The 22,792-nt window shown below is 34.5% G+C and overlaps 1 protein-coding gene across 10 annotated transcripts in view; it reads left to right on the forward strand.

Moving 5' to 3' along the window:
• CNOT4 (CCR4-NOT transcription complex subunit 4) overlaps positions 1-22,792 on the forward strand; it is a 99,607-nt gene that overhangs the window by 20,814 nt on the left and 56,001 nt on the right. For 6 of the 10 annotated variants that reach the window (XM_044679375.1, XM_044679379.1, XM_044679378.1 and 3 more), the window contains one exon: positions 818-942. In XM_044679375.1, coding sequence (XP_044535310.1) covers positions 818-942 — 125 coding nt within the window. Of the gene's footprint in view, positions 1-817; positions 955-22,792 lie in introns of all 10 variants that reach the window. The other 4 variants (XM_044679376.1, XM_044679380.1, XM_044679381.1 and 1 more) reach the window with 1 other exon arrangement.

Here is a 22,792-nt window from a genome sequence, read left to right on the forward strand (position 1 = left end):
TGCAAAAAAATATATATGTAATCGTACTCAAGTGTGGCATTATCTTTCCTTAGTTTTTGCCCAACTGTTTATTAGATCATGTTATTATCAGGCTGAACAAAAATAAGCATTAATCAACTTTGTGCAAAGTACTTAAAATAACCTTTATTTCCAGTCATGCTGTGTATATAAATAGTGAAATGAGTGTTATGACTTTTTACTATATGTCTCTGATTGTCTGAGTTAAATTCTCTTCATATTTTCCCTTCTCCTTATGCTCATCTTCCTCTGCTCTTCCCAAATTTTGTGCTTTCTTGGGGAATGTAATCACACTATCAGGAACTGGATTTAAAATGCTTTTTATCTGTGACCTGAAGACTTAGAGCAGATGAGAGGATGAAGGGCTATTTGATAAAATTTTACTTGATCTTGGCATTAGCTTGGTGCTGATTAATGCTCATTAAATACATGAAAAAATAGTAAACAAAGAATTAGGCTGTTGGAGAAGAATGCATTTTATTCTTATCTTAAAGAACTTGGATTAAAAAAATGCTTAGATTTGGTTTCCTGACTTTGAAAGTTATTGTCAATATACTGAATGTTTTCCAAACAAATTAATGTTTCCTTTGTTGTGCTCAACTACTTTGCTATATAGTATATATACTTGATTAAAGAGAGATCAACTTAATCTAGAAAGTTAACCAATTTATCTTTGGTTGGAAGAATATTTTTTTATTTTGTATAATTAGTGTCTTTAAGCTTCCAGAGGAGAGATTTGAATATTTCATAGCAGCTAATATGTGAATGCCATTGCAGTTTTTTTTTCTTTTTCCACCAGGCGGGTAAACACCAAGAGTATGAACAGAAGCTACTTCAAGAATTATATAAATTAAACCCCAATTTTCTTCAGCTATCTACGGGTTCCATTGACAAGAATAAGAACAAAGTGACACCATTGCAGAGGTATATGCCTAAGTACCTGCTTTTTATTCTATGCTTTTTAAGCCACAGCACTTTGTGACAGGCCTAACATTTGTCCTTTCCATGCAGAATTCCTTTACTATTCAAGAAACCTTCCTGATTTGCTGATTTAGGATTGGCTGTTTCAAATATGTGATGGTCTTACTACGTCCTGCCACTACAGCCCCTCCCTCTTACTGGCTGGTGTGCAGTATCACACTCTTTATTAAAAGGAAGATTGGCAGGTGTTCAGAATATGATTAGCACCAAGTTGAGGCTTTCTCCTTTATCCAATCAGAAGAATTGAAAACTGTGGAAAAGATTGAACTTTAGAAGAGAGCAAGTGGAAATCAGTGATATATATTTTATGTCTATAGATATTTCTCTATATATATATCACAGTTTTCCACTTGTTGTGTGTGTGTGTGTGTGTGTGTGTGTGTGTGTATACATACACAAATATATGTATGTATAAAAATTTCAAGGATTTATTCTTGGGAATCTGTAGAACTTATTGTCCATGGGTAAGGAGACTTTGTGTTCCACAATATCATTTGCCTTAGGGAAAATATTGTTTTTATCACAGGATTCTAGGTGGATTTGTATAACTTAAGTGTTTAAACAGAGCAGTAGAATTTTCTGTGATTTGAATAACATTCATTTTATTTTGGTACATACCTCTGTGTATGACTTTGGACCATCAAAAAAAAAAATAGTTTTAATCTGTAAGACCTTTCTTTGGATTGTACTGTAGCCTAAAATACCTTAAGCAAACTTAAGTAGTCAGGTTTGTGCCTTATTTTATCAGGTATATCACTTCAAAATTCTGTTAGTCTTCATTTTAAATAAGTAAAATTTCTTGTAATTCAAGGTACTGAGTTGTTTTTTTTCCATACATGTTACCAGAGTTTAAATTGTTTACATTTTAAGTGTCCAAGTAAATATTAGAATGTGAAAGTCTTTGTTTAGCTATATCTCTGACCAACACATGGGTTATCAGAATATTTTTCTTGTAATTTAAAGTTAGATTATGAAATAATTGTTAAGTTATTATCTTTGGATATTGAAAATTAATGCAATAGTGTCAACCTAGTGTTGCTATGTATTATAGATCTCAGGGCAGAGCATACGTGCTATATTGTAATTATGAAAATTTATATTTATATCAAATGAATAAAAATAAGTCCAAGAATAATATGCGGAATGGATAAATTTTTCTCCTTTTGACCTTTTCCTCCTTTTCACCTTCCTCTTCTCTTCCCTTCCCTATTTAAAAAATATATTAAACATGTATTATTACTGCTCTTTTATAAATATTGACACCTGCAGCACTTAGGACAAAAGTAAAATGAGTATAAAAAGATTTTTCCCCCATAGATGTTTCCTTATAATTTATATGACCATATATTTGCATTGGATTTTTGCATAATTTTGTAATTCCATTTTAATTCAAATTATGTACTTCTAGCTTAGAATTTGTATACATATTTCTTACATATTGAAAATATGGCTTTGTAGATTGATACTTAATTATTGACTAGTGATAAGCTTAAAATACTTTGAGTAATAAAAAAACAGGAATCAGGTGAGTGAATGCTGTCACAATTGTCAGTAAGACTGACAAAATGGATTTTCTTCTGTAGCACTTTCTTCCTTGATGCTGCTTCTAAATGACATCTACTTCTGGCCCAACCTGTGATCATATCAGGACAGGGAAATATCACCGCAGCTTCATGATGTGCCTCTCTTCACTGCTGCCCTGATCCTGTGATCCAGCTGCTGCTGATTGTTCCTGCTATGAATTAACTAAGTTAGGAATCAGGGATATCATCTGTGTGGGAACCCCACTGTGACAATCTACCATTAGATTTTTTTAAAAATAATTTTTATTTTTTTATTCTGAATTTAAACACTCCCAAAAGAGCATTTCAATATAGACAGCAGAACATGAAAAGAGGATTGTATATGAAACCGTGAATCTCCATTTCATACAGCTTGCTTTAAAAAAAAATTTTATATATATATATATATATATAATAAATTCCACACGTTACTTTCAAAACTGTCCTGCTTGTCTGTGCTTCCTTCTGAACTTCCTTCTGTTCTCTTCTGTTCATTGTAAAAAGTGTTTATAATGGCCCTCTGGGAGATGGCGTTATTTTTACTGACCACCCTTTTTCTAAAACCCTTTCCTCCAATTAAATATTGGGTGAATGAAAGAGGAAAAAAACCCTTGTAATAAGTAAGCATAATTAAACAAACAGAATCTACACAGTGGCCAAATACAAACATATGTATCTCTTTCTGTACCATATGTCTATCACCTTTCAGTCAGGAAGAGGGCAACCTGCTTCATCATAGGTCCTCTGGAGAAATGGTTGGTTATTACATTAAATAGAGTTCTTAAGTCTTTTGAAGTTGTTTTTCTTATGATGTTGTTGTCATTGTATAAATTGTTCTACTGTTTTTGCCGAGTTCACTCTGTTACGTAGGATTTGCTGACATCTCTTTCATCATTTCTTTTGGCACAAAAATATTCCATAACATTAATTTGCTACTCATTTCTTATTTGATAGGAACTCCATTACTGTCTGATTCTTCCTCCTTCCTTCCCTCTCCCTTCATTTATCCCTCATTCTGGATCAGGAAACTCGTTTTGTCGTTATTTTCCCCCAATGTTTTTCTCCCTCTTAACTCCCAGATCTCTGTCCCAAGCTTGTTCCTCTATTGAATTTGGTGCATTTTGGCACCCAACTCTGTGGGTGCATGTATATGTGTGTGTTTTCAACTTTTCTTTTTTCATTTCAAGTGAGGTCCATTTGTCAGTCTTTTCCCCTATCACCACTTCTTATTTGTATGCTTATCTTATTCAGCATAATTATAAAAATTAGCAAATTCCACCTTTTTCTCTCTATAATATTATATTTCTTCCAAAATACTCCCTTCTTTTTCCTTCTCTAAATCTCCAGAACAAAACATTTCACCCATAGGACTTTTGTTTCTCTTATTTAATCCTCTTACTACCTTTTGAAAACTTTAAGCTTTTTGAGGGGACACTTATTTATTCTCCCTTATTTTGAATATTAGCATTACATCTTACCTTTCTCTGGAATCTTGTGTTTATATTTCAAAATATTCCTAGATTTAAGCTTTTTAAAAACATTTATTTTGACTATTTTTCTGTGGTTACAAGATTCACGATTTTCCCCTCCTCCTCTTCCCTCCCCCTTCCTGGAACTGACAAATAAGCTTTAATCTTTTCATCAGAAATGCTTGAAAATCTTTTGTTGATTTTTTTTCATTTCCCCCCATGTATACTCAGTTTTCAGGATAAGTTATTCTTGGTTACAAGCCTGTCTCTTTTGCCTTTTTTGGAAAATGGTACTCCAAGATCTCTTCTGATTTTTAATAGAAGCTGCCACATCTTATGTGATGCTTAGTGTAGTTCTTTGCTTTTTGAATTGCTTGTTTCTGAGTGCTTGCAGTATTTTTTCCCCCTTGATATGGGAGCTTGAGATTTTGGCTGATATGTCTGAGACTTTTAGGATTCCTTTCACAAGGTGTTTGGTAGATTCCGTCTTCCCAGTCTGGCTCTAATAGATCTGGGCAATTTCACTTCTAATTTTTTGAAATATAGCATTCAGTGATTTTTTTTTTAAATGGTTTTTAGGGAATCCAATGATTTAAAAAATATTTCCGATCTGTTTTCTAAAACATTTGTTTTGTGATATCTTATAGCTTATTTTTTCGTTTTTAGCCGTGATTTTGTTCTGTTTCTGTTTCTAGAGTCATTGATTTGCTTGGTCTATTATAGATTTTTAGGGACACAATTCTTGGGTAATGATACCCCACTTTCTCTTCTAAGTCATTTATTCTCTTTAATTTTTTCTTTCAGAGCTTTTCTCCCATTAAAAAAATCTGTTATTTCTTCTAGGTATTTAGGTAGGCCTGGTGAAAATCATTTTTTCTTTTGAGTCTATGCCTACAGTTATCTATTAAATTAACAGGCTTTTTTGATATTAAATCACATTTAATTTACTCATCTCATACCTTTATTTCTAATTGAGACTTTGTGTCAAGGCTAGGTTCACTCACCCTTCTGTTTTCTTGGATAAGGCAGTAATCCTTGCTTGATCTTGCTCTGAGTCCTTGTACTGACTTTTTCACTCTTGGGGCTATGACTTCTTGGATTTCTCAGGTTCAGATTCCTTGTCTTTAGGGTCCTTGGTGCCTTTTCATGCAGCGTTAGGGGACTTGAGAAACCCTGGTCCTAGCCTCAGCCTTGTCTATACTTACATATTACATAGCTCCAAGCTTATTGCTGGCCACCTTGTTGCTTTCTGCCTACTGTTGAGCTTTCTTACTACATTAATGCTTTATTGGAAGAGTCCTTACCTGAGACAAGGAGTGTTGCAGGCTATAAATGTCTTCTTTGGTTGTGAGGGGAACCTGGCTTGCTTTCTTTGCAGTTTTGGGGTAGAAGATGTCACTGTACTTTATTAATTTCTTAATCATAATTTTGTTTAATGGGAGCTTCAGGATTTTTCTTGAGTAGACAGACATATAGAAAACTGTTTTGCCCATCTCTTCTCTTTAAGTGGCTATCTTGACTAAAAGTCTTTTCTTCTTCCTTCCTTTCTTTTTTTAAAATCTTGGTCCTCTGTTTCTAATTGATTGGGATAGTTTTCATTTATGTTACAGTATCCAGGCTTTTAATTAAAAATCATGGTTTTCAAAAAGTCCATTCTTAAATTTTTTCTCCTTGACATTTTTTCTAGATTACTTTTTAAAAATATCAAATATCTCCCCCCCCCCCCCCCCCCATATTTGGCTTTTGTTTGAGGATTTCTTTCTGCCTTATTGATGCCTACTGGATGTATTCAGATTTTCATGGGATCTACTACTTGGATAAAGTTTACTCTTGTTTATTTTCAGTTATTTATTCTTTTAACTCTTCTGAGACTTTTTAGGCTTTGGGTCAGAACAAGGTTCCACTCCATGATTTTACTTCTGAGTGGATTGTTTGTTTTAGGCCTGTGGATTTCTGCATTTACCACTTTCTCTAAGGATCATGCTTCTCTTTTATCTTTGAGTTCAGAATGCTGTGCTTCCAGTTTCCTTTTGACATACCAGAATACACTGTTCTGGAGAGCCTGTGAGTTCCTTGGACCTAAGAGATTGACCTCTGTCATACAGTGCCCCCCAGACTTTCGCAGGTTCTTTCACCTTCCTGGAAGCTCTCTGACTTCCCTGGGAATTTCTTCAGGGACTTTCCTCCCCTTTTGCAGCCTCCCAGCATAGAACCCTGTAGGTCACACATGTCTTTGATTATGCTGGGAGACTGTGCTTCTTTGCTCTTTCTGCTACTGGTTGTGCAGGTAGTTCTCTTTCCTATTGCCTGCCAGCTTTTGTCACATTTTTTGTGAAGTTATGTGATAGTAGGAGTTTCTTATTATTTTTACTGATATTTAATCTGGTGAATTTCAATTTTTTTTTCTGGAACACATAAATGAGAGCTTAGCAGTCTTCCTTTGTTCAGGCATCTATCTTTACCATAAGTCTTATCATTAGGTTTTCATGTCTTCTTTCTTTCTGTCTCTCCTCTCTCTTTCTCTGTGTTTTTCTATCCCTATCTCCCCCTAAGAGCTAGGCAATCAGGGTTAAGTGTCTTGCTCAAGGTCACACAACTAGGAAGTATCCGAGGCCAGATTTGAACCCAGATTCACTTGTCTCCAAGTCTGGTACTCTATCTACCATTCTACCTAGCTGCCCCTACCATTTGGTTTTCTTTTCCAAACCCTTACCTTCTGTCTTAGAATCAATACCGTGTATTGGTTCCAAAGCAGAAGAGCAGTAAGGGCTAGGCAGTGGGGGTTAAGTGACTTGCTAAGGGTCAAACAGCTAGGAAGAATCTGAGGTCAAATTTGAACCCAGGACCTCCCATCTCTCAATCCCCTGAACCACCTATTTGCTTCTATGGTTAGATTTTCTATGAGCCTTCTTTAGGGTTCCAGTACACTGGAATTCTTAGCTTAACTCTAATAGACATATGAAGAGTTGAATGAATGTATAAAAGAAATTAGTATCCTAGATAGAGAGCCATAACTTGTTAGAGCAAGAAAAAAGAAAACTAAATGGATATATTCTGGGAGACCTTCTCTCCTCTCCTCCCCTCGCCCTCCCTCTCATTATCTCCCCTCCCCTTCTTTCTCTCAGATTTCTGCTTTATTATAGCCAGCTCTGTTCCATGGAAGAGGACAATGATGATGGGGTGTGTGGGGGTGTTGTTTCAGTTTTTAAAACTATTGTAGGGGTAGTTCACAGTGGCATTAGAGTTGTGAACATAAGCATTCTTTTGCTATTCATACCCTGTTATCCTTATTTGTTGACATATTTTTCTCCCCAATTTCTTTGTATATTCCATAATTTTGCCATTTGTCAGCTTGCCAGTGAATTTAAGTTAAAGATAAAAAGAGCAAAATATCATGCAAAATTTGCCCTGAAGGAAAGGCCATGGCAGAATTAAGACTTTGTGTTGAATCAGATTATTAAATGGTCTTTAATTTGGCCTCTTCCTCTCTTATCTTTAAAGGAAAAAAATTGCTATTTTTTTTGTTTTTATATAGCTCAGAGTTCCCATGTAGTTTTCTTCCTGAAGAGCCATTCCTTATGAGGACTCTTATATGAGGAATTTTTTTAAATATAAGAAGAAAAAACAGATTCACCAAAACTAATCATTGTATTGACAAATTCTCATAACATATATAGTGCTCCACTTCATGTACCCTATACCTACACAGAAGAATGTGTTGAGGTGTCTTCTCTTTATCTCTTCTTTGGGCCTACCTTATTCCAGTTTATGAAACATTAATTTTCATTTGTTATGTGACTGTTGTTTCTTCCATTGACACTGTTGTAGTCATGTATGCTATTTTCTTGGCTCAGCTTATTTTACTTTGCATTAATTACGTATGTTTGCTCTTACCAACTCCTATCATATTTGTTGCTTCTCACAATACATAAATTTTCTATTATATTTTGTTTTGGACATAAATTCAAGATGTCTTTGGGCCATCCAGTCCATGTACTGCAGTTTGTTTGACCATTTCTCAATCATTGGAAATATTATTTTGTTTCCAGCTTTTCACTACTACAAAATAGACTGCTTTAAATATTTTGATGTATATGAAGCATTTTTTCCTATTTTAATATTTAGTTGCACTGATAATATATTATGATTCATTTCCACAATTTCCAATTCCCTCCAGCTTTAATTATTCCCATCTTTTTGTCATTTTTGCTATTTTGCTTCACCCTTGATTTCCTTACATTACATTCTAGTATACCTTATGTTCCTATCAAATCAGTCTGTTCAGATCTCTCACATGTATTCGTTGATTCATTGCTTCATCTTGTTAGGCACTGCCTTCTGTCTTCTCCCTAGTCTCTGACTTTTGAAATCCTACCCATTATTAAAGTCAAATTCCATTTCTTTCATGAAATATTCCCTTGAAGCTCCTCTTTCTGAAATTTTTCCTTCCTGATACTTTTCTTAGTTATTTGTATCTTTCTTTTGTTCTTATGTTTCCTTTTGCCTTACAATTTTGGATATGTATTTTGTGTTTCTCCCCAGAAAGTGCGAGATTCATAAGGACAGGGACTATACGTTACCTTTTTTTTTTTAGTATATATTGCTGATAGTAACATTTCAATAAATCATGATTGAATTGATGAATGGTACTCTCAATCGTCTTTCATTTCCCATCCTGTCACCTTTTCTGCCACATAATCACCTTCCCTCCTTCCCCTGAGTTATCTGTCCATTTATTTGTTTAACACTGTTCATATTTTGGGAGGTGATATGAAAATTTGAGACATTTTAGCCTTGAGCAGATGTGGTAATAGGAAGAATAGTCAACAATATAAGACAGAACAAATGTCAAGTTGCATTGATTCTAAATATAACAATAGTTTAGAGGTGAGGGAGAACAGTGAAGACTAGAGCAGTTTGTGGAGAAAGTGGAATTTGCACTGGGTCTTGAAGGTTACTAGCAGGATTTAGATAACTTAAAGGAAGAAGGGAGAGCTTATCAGGTGAGAAACAAGTGATTAGGTAGGAATGAGGCTAATGTCTTCATAGATCAATAAGAAGATTGGACTAATGAGACAAGAAAGTTTGTGTTAAAGAGTGATAGGCTATAGGGTTGCTAAGCCTAAATCATAGAGGACCAATGAGGAGGAGTTTGAGAATTGTGTACCAGTCATACTTAAACAGCAGAGTTATAAGAATATATATTTTCAGATTGAATGAAGGGCACAGTGTCAAGGCCAGAGAGGAGACTATATTAATCTAAATTAAGGTAAGAAAGCCTTGTTTAAGAGTAGTTGTGGTGGTGGGGATAGAGAGGAAGGAGTAAGTATGAACCACTTTCTAAAAGGAAAGTTAACAGGACTTTGTGGACAGGTAAGGGATAATTGAAGGAAAAGTGAATCTCATGATGAATTCAAAGTTTTGAGTTTTTGACTGAGGGAGTGATGGTGGTAGAAGCAGCAAAGTCATTGGAGTTGCTAGCTTTGGGAGAAATAGGCATATACAAGATCTCTACCGAGTTAATGGAAGGTACCTTACAAAAGAAGGATCTAATATCAGAAAGACCCTCCAGAAGATAGTGCTGATAAGTAGTTAAAATTAAATTTAGCATCATAGATAATGGTTTAGAGATAAATATCTTCATATCTAAGCATTAGTTGGTTAAAAGTGATATTAAATACCTTTTTTTACACACTGCTTCTGCCAACATCTCTTTTGAGCGTCCCAGTCTTGTGAGGTACATAAAGTAAGTGTTGCTTTTCTCCCTTTAAAAAAGTTGCTGGAGTTTGTCTAGGTATTTCCCTATAAACATTTTGTATTGTTTACTTACAGCCTCTATGCTTTTGTTGTCATTAAATGTTTCTTCCTTTCTTATAACTACTTGTTACCAGGTTGAAAGGCAAGATTGAAGAAATAATAGCTCAAGAAACTTGAAAAGGACACTTAAATAGGTCAACAGTAGAAATATCAATGCCTTACATTACTATACACACGCACACATACACATTACATATAACACATTATCTTCTTTGATTCTCATAACACTTATAAGTATACATGAGCATTACTATTATCTTTTTTTACAGGCGAGGAAAAAAAAGATTATAATTTGTGCTGAGTCATCACCTGCTTTTTAAGTGTCAGTGCCAGGAACAGAACCCAAGCATTGCTCGAGTTTATTGTTCTCTCTACAGCATCATTTTGCTTTTCTGTAAGATTTAGTGAAGCCTTTACTGTAAAGAGCAATTAGTAGACCCAATTGTTCCGATGTCTAAATAGCAGAAGATATGATGAGCACCATTAGTGTTTGAATTTTTTTATTTGTTCATTTAATTTTTATACATATTTTGGTGTAGCTGGGTAGCACAGTATACAAAACATTAGTCATGGAGTCAGGAAGACCTGAGTTTAAATCCTGCCTCAGATGTCTCTGAGCTGCGTGACCATGGGCAAGTCATTTGACCTTCTGAGCCTCATTTGTAAAATTAAGATAATATCACCTATCTCATAGGAATGGTATGTAGATTCCATGAGACACTGTAATGTTTTGCAAACCTTAAAGTGCTTTTAAAATGCCATCACTGTTATTATCTGCCTTGTCGGAAATGGCAACTGACTTTTATTACATCAGGAAGCCTCAGGCACATGACACTTAGCTGTAAAAGTTTCTTCTTTTAAGGTTCATTTCATTTTAATTGTTTTATTCTGAACTTAAATACAATTAAAATAATTTCCATTCTCATAGCAAAACACACATAAAAAGATTATATATGAGACTGACAATCTTCACACTGCTTTTTAAAGTAATAAATTCTATACATTCATTTCAAAACTGTTCTTCATGTCTGTGTCTTCTTCTGAATTTGTATACTTAAAAAAAGTGTTAAGAGTCACCCCCTTCTTGGGGGGTGCATCACTCATTATTTACTTCCTTCCAACCTTTCTTTAGATCTACAAAACAAGAGAAAGGAAGCAGGGGAAAACTTTCTTGTAACCATTAATCATAGTGAAGCAAAACAAAGACACATTGTGACCATTGTCCAAAAATATTTTTCTCTACATCTTCTGTTAGTCACATGTCAGAAGGAGGGTAACATGCTTCAGTATAGATGGGAGATCTATGGAGATATGGTTGTTCATTGTTTTGATCAGAATTCTTAAGTCTTTCAAAGTTGTTTTTCTTTATAATGTTTTGTTTTTGTACAGATTGTTTTCTTGAATCTGCTCACTTTCCTCTATATTAGATCATGTTACCTAAGATTCTTTGAAATAATTTCTTTTGTCATTTTTTACAGTGCAAGTCCAATAGTTCTGTTGATTTATTTGTTTTGCCATTTCCTAATTCAGGATCTGTAAATTTGTTTAGGTGTTGTGACTGTTCCCTTCCCAGTGTTATTCTCCTCCTTAGTTCCTTCCTATCCCTACTTGGCTTGTTGAATACAGTGTATTTCTACACCAAACTACATGTATATGTTCCATATCCTATGTTCATTTCAAATAAGTGAGACATATCTGATACTCAGACCACCTATTCATTCCTTCATTTTTATATACTTTCTTGCACTACAGTTATATGAAATAGCAAGTTCTACCCCTTTCTTTCTCCTTTCTATGCTATTATATTTTGCCTTTTGCCTTTCCTTCTCTTTCCCCTCTTCAAATCCTTAAAACAGAATCAGTTCTTCCCCAGAGCTTGTTTGCCTTATTTTATTCTCTTAGTATTCTTTGAATATTTCAAGGCTCTGGAGGCAGTCTTGTTTCTTCTCTCCATGTAAGAATGTTAGCACTGCATCATTATACAGATTCTTCCAATAAATTTTACTTGCTAGGTTTTTCTGGATTTGTATTTGCTTTTCAAAGTTCTTTCTCATTCCTGGTTTATATTTATTTTAATCAGAAGTGCTTGAAAACCCTCTGTTTCATTAAAGATCTTCCCCCATCCTTCTGGTAGGATTATACTCTGCATTGTAGGACATTTTTGTAAGCCTATATTTTTTGCCTTTTGGAATTTTGTATTCTAAGATCTCCTTTTTATTTTTAGTATGCCAGGTCTTGCATGATCTTGTCATGTTCCTTATACATGAACTTCTTTCTGGATGCTTGCAGTATTTTTTCTTTCATGTGGGAGCTCAGTATTTTGGCTATGACATTCTTAGGACTTTTCCTTGTGGGATTCTTTTTAGTAGGATATATTCTTTTTATTTTTTTTCTTTGTTCTATAGTTATATAGATCTGGACAATTTTACTTGTGATGTCCTGAAATATAGTGTCCCTCTTCTTCTTTTTTTTTTTCTTACGTTTTTTTAGGGACTAGAATTTTAAAATAAAGTCAAACTAATAAAACAAGTTGATTTTTTAAAAAAGAATAATAGTTGACTTTTTAAAAATACTATTGGTAAGGTATTTGGCTATTTTTTTTTTTTATTTTTGAGACCTAAAATTTTTAAATTTATTTTATTAATTTAGAATGTTTTTCCATGGTTACATGATTCATGTTCTTTCTTTCCCCTTCTCCCACTTGCCTCCTGTAGCCAATGAGCAATTCTACTGGGTTTTACATGTGTCATTGATCAGGACCTATTTCCATATTATTAATATTTGCATTAGCGTGATCGTTTAGAGTCTACATCCCCAATCATATTCTTTGACCCATGTGATCAAACAGTTGTTTTTATTCTGTGTTTCTACTCCCACAGTTATTTCTCTGAGTATGGATAGCGTTCTTTCTCATAAGTCCCTCAGAATTATTTTGGATCATTGCATTGCTGCTAGTAGAGAAGTCCATTACATTCGATTATACCACAGTGTATCCGTCTCTGTGTATTAGGTTCTCCTGGTTCTGCTCCTTTCACTCTGCATCAATTCCTAGAGGTTATTCCAGTTCACATGGAATTACTCAAGTTCATTATTTTTTTTTAGCACAGTAGAATTCCATCACCAACAGATACCACAATTTGTTCAGTCATTCCCTTATCGAAGGGCATCCCCTCATTTTCCAGTTTTTTGCCACCACAAAGAGCACGACTATCAATATTTTTGTACAAGTCTTTTTCCTTATTATCTCTTTGGGGTACAAACCCAGCAGTGGTATGGCTGGTTAAAAGGGCAGAGTCTTTTAAAACCCCTTTAAGTTCCAAATTGTCAATAGAATGGTTGGATCAATTAACAACTCCACCAGCAATGCATTAGTGTCCCAATTTTACCTCATCCCCTCTAGCATTTATTACTTTCCTTTGCTGTCATGTTATTAGCTAATTTTTAATGGTAGTGATCAAAGCCAAATTCTCACCCCCCAAAATAAATCCCTCCAAAAATAAAAAGGAACGCTCATAATTTTTGGAGAAAAAAATAAATAAAATGATCATAAATGACTATTTAAGCTGGATAGTTACTGGAAAAGCATATGATGATATGATAGATTTCATTTGGGAAAACATGTAATTCTTTTAGTGACTCCAAGCTTCTCTTTAAAACAATGTTTATTTTTACCACTTTTCTTTCACTGATTTTGCATCGCTATAAATCATGAAATACTGAAATTTCTGAAGAATTAAAGTTTTAAATTACCCAAAGGGAAATGGAGAGACTCATAGGTTTGTCAGGCTGCAGCATGTTTTAAGGAAGAACAATGCAGGAGAAGCACTGTTAAAGATGTTATCAAAGAAATGTAGAAACAGAAACACAATGGAAGACAGTCATACAAAAAGAGGAAGGGATAATCAAAGCTCTATGGTCTATTGATACCAGTGTAATGTTAAAAGATCTAGGGGAAAGTCTACATTGAGTGGAACTTGGACTCCCTGTTGAGGATTTTCAAAAGGACATAGACAAGAATTGCAGAAGATGAGAAGGCACAGATAGATTGCATCAGGGTTGTACTGCATGTATGGGATTACAAATTCAATGAAATAATATATCCAGTTCTGTGACAATAAAACCAGGGTCATAACTCCTAAATATAAAATCTTAAAATTAACAAAATAGTATGAAGGACCTAAAAAAGAGAAATCAGCCAAGCCTTACATGAACTTGTATGGAAAAAAACAAAACTACTCTGGGTCCAGAAAGATTTACAAGAGAATTGCATCAGACATTTAAAGAATAAATAATCCTCATGCAACACAAACTTTTTAGAAATGGAGAATATTATCTTCTTGTGAATGATTGTTTAAAAACCCTAGAGAATCAGCACAATGTTGATTGGCAGTGGATAAATTCCCCCAGATTACTAGCAACAATTTGTTAACTAATAACTGAAAAAGAGCTAAAAAAGAGAGAAACAGAACTTCAGCAATTGACAAAATTTGTTATGTGATTTAGGAACCAATCTGCCAAGACTTAGCCCCAGGACATCTTCACAGCAAGAATGGAAGATCTCAATAATAGAAGAGATTTAGTGTTCTTAATAAGTTTTTCTTTTAAAATAAAAATGAGCTTACTATCCAAATTGGTCTATAGATTCAAATCTATGACACTTAAGTACAAAGGAGATAACTGCTAGATTGGGCAAAATAATGAGAAAATTCATACAGAAAACCAAACCTGAGGAAAGCCTAGGAAAATAATGGGGGAGGGAAGGTTGGAATGTAGGAATGATGGAGAATGTTATTACCAGATTGCCAACTCTCTTTATAAAGATGCATTTATCAAAATTAACTGGTACTGCATAAATTTAAAATTGACCAGCAGAATTGAGAAATAGTAATTAGAAGGAAATTCATATTGTAGACCAGATTTTTCTAAATATTATTAACAGAGTCCTGGATAATAAACCATATTCAACCAGATAACATTTTGGTGGAAATTGAGTTCAAAATTGTGTTTTAGATCCCTCAATTTCCACTCTTGCCTGTTCATTTGGCAGAAATACTGTGGAGCAGACAAACTAATTAACAGCTAATGGAACTGCGATTTTTATCCAACCATTTTTAGACTATAATTGGAAATCCTTCAAGAAATATTACAAGATAACTTTTTAGTAAAGTATTCATCGTATTATTTTTTCATTAAACTTAGTATTTACTGATTGAGGAATGGCAAAGTAATTGTAAATATGTGTATTGGACTTGTACTGTTACATAAAGAACGTTGAATGTAAAGATTTCCCAAAAAGTAGGAAGATATAGGATATTGTTATGATGTTAATAAAAATTTATTTAGTACTGCATCAAATAGATCCAATTGGGTATAGTTCCAAATTGTTTTCTGGAAGAGCTGTCCAATGAATTAAGGAAAGGTAGCTCCACCACTGGTACACTTACATACCTGTTTTTCCATAGACCCAAATAGACTGTGACTAAAGAAATAGTAGAGAGGCCCACACAAGATCAGGTGAAATTTGAAGAGTAACAGGAAACTGGGGGAAAATCTTTGCAACAAGTTTCTCTGTCTCTCTTTCTCTCTTTGTGTCTCTCAGTCTCTCTCTGTCTCTCTGTCTCTGTCTCTCTCTGAACATAGTTTTCAAAGGAGGGGAAAAAACCCCCAAGCTATCAACAATCATATGGGAAAGAATGCAGATTAAGATAATCTATCAACTTGGCAAGATGACAAAAAGGAAAAAGATTAATGTTTTGGAGGCAGGAGAGAGGAATCTGAGGGAAAAGGTCTGATCTGGCTCTGGCAGTGAAGTTGTCCTTGCTTAATTCCTTGGTTCAGCTATTCTAGAAAGCAAATTGGAACCATCTCCAGAAAGCTATCAAATTGCACATACCCTTTTGACCTAACTATACCATCATGTGATCTGTACCCCCTAAGAAACTAAAGAGGGAAAGGTTCTTTATGAATGAAAATACTTACAGCAACTTTTTATGGTAGCCTGAAATTAGAAACTAGGAGAGACAGGTGTCCTCCTCTTGCAGAGTAGCTAAACAAATTATAGTTTATTAATGAATGAAATATATTGTGCCATATGAAATGATGGAATGGACAGTTTCAGAGGAAACTGGGAAGACCTCTGTGAACTGATATGGAATAATGTGAGCAGAACCAGAAGAAGAATTTATATACTTATAACATTATAGAGAATAACAACTTTGAAAAATGTTAGAACTATGACCAATACAATAATATTTCCCAAAGAATGAAGAAGAAAACATTCTACTCTCTGCCAGAGAGATGAACTTAAAATGCGGAAGAGACATAACTTTTTTTTCTTTTGCTCATGAATAATGTGACTATATATATATATATATATATATATATATATATATAACACTATACATACTGTGCAATTCACATTGAAAAATTTATTTTTCAGGGTTTTTATTTTTAGTTTCAGTTTCCCTGAGGGGAGGTAGTAGAGAAATTAATAAAATTAATTTTTTAAAGTTTTAATTAAAAAAACTAAAAACACGAGAATTTAGAAACAGGAATAACATTTAGCAAGTACATTTGACAGTGTTGCTACTAAGTTACAAAATCATACATTTATTCATCCTCTTAACAAATGAAAATAGACTAGAAATATAAGGTGTCTGGTACTCTCAGATACTATTATTCCTATTTTTTAAAATTAACTTCAGTTCATTGTTGGGGATTCAATTTGAAGTATACTAGAGCTTTTATGATGTATTAAAATAATATATTTTTAAAAACTTAAAAAAAAGCTTGAGTAAGTTGTATCCAAAGTATTCACCTGATCTCCATTCTAGTTATCTCATCAAGAAGGGAAATGAGATTAGTTTAAAGTGACTTGTTCTTTTTTGGCCCTTAAAAAACTCCACTTAATTAATCAATTAATTAATTAATTAATCAATCAATTAATTAATTAATTAATTGTGGTTTTCCATCGTTACATGATTTATGTTCTTTCCCTCCCTTCCTCCCTCCCTCTCCCATAGCCTATGAGCAATTCCACTGGGTTTTACATGTATCATTGATCAAGACCTATTTCCATATTATTAATATTTACATTAAAATCATCATTTATAGTCTACATCCCCCAGTCATATCCCCAACAAACCATGTGACCAAGCAAATGTTTTTCTTCTGTGTTTCTACTCCCCACAGTTCATTCTCTGGTTGTGGATAGTGTTCTTTCTCATAAGTTCCTCAGAACTGAAAGTGACTTGTTCTTGATAAAGTTATGCTGACTCTTAATGAGAGATTTCCCTTTCTAAAAGTTCAAAAACTTTCCCTTTTATATATTCCAGAAATAAAAATCAAGCTTACTTGCCAATGGTTTTTAGACTCTTTTCTTTTTGTTTTGTTTTTGAAAATTAGAACATTTGCCTTCTCCAGTATTGTGGAATCTTTCTATTAATCTTATAAAATTCGCTGACATAAACTCAGTAGTTGTATTTGTCTTTTAGCTTTTTTTAGTTCTTTTAGTCCTCTATAGTGCAGCCTCTAGTGAGGAAATACTGATATCCTCTAGGAACTTTAACTATTGCCTTACTTCTTTTGGATTTCAAAGTCCTATTAACTATTTTTGTTGCATCTTACAAACCACAGATCACTTTCTGTGATAAAATAAATAGAACCAAAATCTTTTACCTTGACTTTGTCTTGCAATTTTTTGGCCTATTTGCCTCTAACATACTTTTCTTTGTTCTTTCACTCCAATATAACTGAATTCTCTTGTCCTAAATGATATCCTACTTTAGTAATGATAAATGCAATAGTTAACATAACTTTTTATTAATACAATTAAATCTAGTAAAATTCCTGTAGTGAGTGTGTTTGAATTGTAGTTGGAGGACCACTGTTAGGCCTCTTTGGTTTTTGCTCGTGATATTTAAAAAAAAAACTCTGAGGTTAGATATATAGTCCTATAAAAAGACAGTGTATAAGATCCCTTATACACCAAAATATCTAAAGCATCGCTTTTTTGACAGCAAAGAAATGAAAATAAAATAGATGTATATCATAAGGGAAGTGGTTAGATAAATGATGGCACATAAATAAAATATTCCTGGGCTATAAGAAAAATTACTATTATAATTACTTTTTGTTCCCCTTCTTCATCTGACCTATTCTGGGCTCCTTCCAGAGTCATAGAATTAATCAAGTAGGAAACTTTATTTTATCAAACTTTTTTCATCTTAATCCTTTACCTTTATCATTTCCATCTTTTGGCTCCTTCCCATCGACAATCCTCTTGCCGTTTTTTCCATGACATATTACACTGTTATTCATATGGCTGGCCTCATTGTACACCTTTCTCCCCATTGCCACTTTCAGTCTCTGTTTAATGCCATCACTCACCAACTTTTTGGTTCATTTAATCAAAATGTATTCACCTAATCCACTTTCTGTCTTAGGCAGTTATCTACTGATCCCAAAGATATTTCTCTTTCTTTCTTATCAAGGTTAGTTTCTGGTTTATGGTCTTCTTCACACCAGCTCATTCCAGGAAACTTTACCACACCTGTTGATAATCCTTCAAAAAACACTCCCTTCCCAATTTCTCAATTTCCTTCAAGAACTCTTAATTTCCCTTCACCTGATCATAATCTTTAACCTTTCCATCTCTTCCTGTGCTTCGTTGCCCCTCTTAATCCTTATTAGATTCCCATTCTATTACTCCTACTCTGGCCACAGTTACCTTTCTTCTCAATTTTGACCTTTTGGCAAACCAAGTTCAGCTCTATCCACACTCTCAACTACTCTTGAATCCCTTGTTCCTCTGTCTTTTTGCTGATCATGCCTTTCCAAACCCCAACCTTGAATTACTTTTGCCATATGACTTTTTTTCTCTAGTTCATGTGCTACTGAATGGAGCTGAATGAGATTCTCTATACATTTATGCTTCCTTAACTGGTCCCTTGCTACTATCTACTAATAGCTATTGCTATTACTCCTAATTGATGCCCTATAATATTCATTGCAACAATTGTTTGAAAACTTTTTTTTCTCTCCTTAAATCCCCTGGTTGTTCTCTCTCCTTATACTTCACTAAACAGAATTGAAGCTATTTATTGAGAGCTCCTTCCTTTTTCCTCCTCATCTCACATCCCTTTGACATTATCTTCCATTATCTCTTCTTTCACTCAAGTGTTTGATGCAGAAATAACCTTTCTGCTTGCTGAACTCAAATCACTATAAATATCCATGAACTCATCCCCTCCTCTCTATCTACTAGCACTTTTCTTGCTGCTTACAAACTGCCATGTCTCTTCCATCCTTTAAAAAAAAACCTCACTAGGTCCTACTGTGCGTTACCAGTTAACCCATCTCTGTGTGCCACTATCCCTGTCCCTATCTCTGTCTCTTTTCAAGCTCAGTTAAACTCCTTCATACAACTGTTTACAACCAGGTCTACTTCATATCCTCTTGCTCTTTTTCAAACCCTCTACAGTCTCCTTTTCAAAATCATTTAGTTGAAAAACTCTTCTTTCCAAACCTATCAATGATTTTTAAGTGGCCTATTCTAATGGCTTTTTCCTTGATTCTTATCCTTCTTAATTATCTGCAGCATTGATACTTTGCCCACCTTCTCCTCCTGAATATCACTCTCCTTACTGAGTTTTTGTGACCTTTTCCCTTGAATTTACTGCTACAGCTACCATCATCACCACCACTCCTCCTCCTCCTCCTACTCTCTTCCTGATTATTTCTACTTAGCCTCTTTTAATAGATCTTTAATCATGTACTGCCTATACTTTTTCACTTAGTCACCAGTCCTGTGGATTCAAATATAAGTCTATGCAAATGATTGATTCCCAGATCATGTTGTTATTCAGCCATTTCAGTCCTATCTAACTCTTTGTGATCCTGTGTGGGGTTTTCTTGGCAGAAATACTGAGTGGATTGTCATTTCCTTCTCTAATTAATTTTTTAGATGAGGAAACTAGACTCAACATGGTTAAGTGACTTGCTCAGGGTCCAGTAGCTAGAAAGTGTCTGAGACTGGGTTTGAACTGAGGAAGGCCTGACTATAGGCCCTGCACTCTATCCACCATATCACCTAACTGCCCAGTTGATTATTTCTAACTTGTGTCCTACAGGCATCACTAAATCTCCATGTCCAAAACAACTCATTGTCTTCCACCATTCAGAAGCCTCACCTATTACTCCTCTTTAAATTTCACTATTACTGTCAAGGGCACTACAACCCAGTCACCTAAGTTCAAAGTCTCTCCTTCTTTACTCTTCTCTCACCTAGCATATCTAGTCAGTTGTTAAATATAGTTATTTTTTTCTTGAGAGCCTCTATAATATGCCCCCTTCTCATCACATACAACCATCCCCCTAGTTTATATCCTCTATCACCTCTCCCCTGGACTATTACAATAATTTTCTAACTGATTTCCCTCTTTAAAGTATCTCTCTGCTCCTATCCATCTTCCACTTAGCTGCCAAAATAACTTTCCTAAACCATAAGGTTGGACCATATCTTTCATCTCTTTTTTTTCTCCTCTACTCCAACTTCACTGAGTCCCTATTGCCTTCAGGGTTAAATTGATTGTTTAACATTTGACATTCTTTCCAACCTGATCTCTTCCTACTATTCCAGTCTTCTTATATTCTACTGACCTCTTAATTTTCAGTCTGGGATCTGGCTTTATGGGCCTACAGGCTGTTCCAAGCTTTTGCTGCATCTCCATGTTTGGAATGCTATCCTTTCTAACCTTTAACTCTTAGATTATCTTCCATCTGCTTTATATTAATCTTGTGTGTTTTCGTTGAGGTGTGGTATCTCCTTCATTCGAATGTAAGTTTGAAGGAAGGAACTATTTTTGTTTTTGCTTTTATTTTATGTCCCTAGCACTTCACATAGTGCCTGGTACATTTGAGCTTTTGATAAATGCTTGCTATTGGAGTGCTTGAAATGTAGGCAATATAAAAATTGAAGATGGCAAGAAAAATTTATTTTAAAACTTGTTTCGGAGTTTAGTCTTAAAACAAATAGCCTCTCAGGGCGCTTGTGAGGAAAGCCTTTCACAAATTGTAAAATTCTACACAAAAGTGAATTTTTGTTGTTCAGTAGCAGCTTCTACCAGCTGTAGTATAATTAAACACCCAGTGATTTTCATGATTTCGATTGGAATACTGTGACAGTTCTGGTCCCTTTCTCTAATACCACAGGATAGAAATGGAAAAGAAAATATTCAAGAAGAGTTACTCAGAGTTCTGCTTGAAGACTTCTTGTTAGAACAGCTGGGAAGTGAGAGAAGGTTTTTGATTGCAGTGATTAAGAAGACTGTGCTAAGAATTTAGACCTTAGGGGAAATGAGTCAAATAAAATTTCTAGTATTCCTTCTTAGTAAGCAAGTCTTGTTTTGTTTTGTTTTGTTTTGTTTTTTAAACCCTAAACTTCCATGTATTGGCTCCTTGGTGGAAGAGTGGTAAGGGTGGGCAATGGGGGTCAAGTGACTTGCCCAGGGTCACACAGCTGGGAAGTGTCTGAGGCCGGATTTGAACCTAGGACCTCCTGTCTCTAGGCCTGACTCTCAATCCACTGAGCTACCCAGCTGCCCCAGTAAGCAAGTCTTATGGGACGAATTACAAGGAAGAAATAGTAGGATTAATATGAGCTAAGATGCCAATCACAATAATGGATTAAAATTTTTTTTCTCCACATAAACCAAAGTACAAGCCTATTTTCTCTCAATCCTTTGCACTTTGGACTCTTGAAATAACCTTAATTACATTCCTCTTTGGGTGGGTGTGGGGAAATAAGTTTTGTAAACCTTAAGACACTGTAAATGTGAGGTGGTAAAGTAAAACACTTTTTTTTCCCCTGCAGGTGTTTTGTGTTTTTTTTTTTTTTGACACGAAATGTAACATATTATATATATATATATTTTTTTTTTTCCATTTTACTTTATCTCCTAACATGTTCTGAAGCAAAGACTGCCCCAACAACTCAGGTTAAGAATCCCATTTTTAGACCCATTTATGCCATGGAATCAAAATTTCTTTTAATATGAGCATTTCCAGTCCTCCTCAGGTAGTTGAGTGAGATATTCTTTTTTGTGTTTTGATGTTAATCCTTATCTGAAGTGAAACAGTGTTCTAATATCCTTTGCCTCTCAATAATTCTAGGTGGCCCTATATACCTTTTTATTTCTTTCAAAAGTATAAATACTTTTCTCCTACTTTAGATCAGATCTTGGTTAATTTGTAATGTACTATAGATAGATGATAATTTTCTCTCTATATCTAAAAGAACAAAATGAGTTCTGTGTAATTTTGTAGTTTCCATTTATACTTTTCTCATTAGCAAGTGGTTCTTATTCACTAGCACTTTCTGCTGCTGTTGAGGTTGTATGATCCATTATCATTAAACACCCTTTGTATTAGGAATTAGGAATTATACGAAATAAATTCCATTTTCAATCCCAGCGGCCACTGGCCACCTCACTCACCCCCCTCCCTATTCAAACCCCATGGCCACTGCCACCACCTCTCTACCCTCTCCCCCCCATTACAAATAATCTCCTGAGAGATGAGAAAGAAAGTTGTTAGGGAAAAAGTTTGGTTTTGTCTTGAATTTTTAAGTTTTGTAGAACTGATCCTATTATCTGGTCTAATGGAATTATAGCACTTTTATTTCTGCAATAAACCATTTTGCTTATTCCAAAGTTTCCTATATTTACAAAGATAACATTAAAAAACAATAACCCATACCTTCTGTCTTAGAATCTGTACTAGGTATCAATTCCAAAGAAAAAAAGTAGTAAGGACTAGGCAATTGGGATTAAGTAACTTGCCTGGGGTCACATAGCTAGGAAGTATCTCAGTCCATATCATAATCTCCTGTCTCTAGACTCATCTCTCTAGTGAATCCCTTCTTACCCCCTTAACATTTTAATGGCC

Source organism: Gracilinanus agilis, chromosome 5 (genome assembly GCF_016433145.1).
Source record: "Gracilinanus agilis isolate LMUSP501 chromosome 5, AgileGrace, whole genome shotgun sequence".
NCBI classification, from domain to species: domain Eukaryota; kingdom Metazoa; phylum Chordata; class Mammalia; order Didelphimorphia; family Didelphidae; genus Gracilinanus; species Gracilinanus agilis.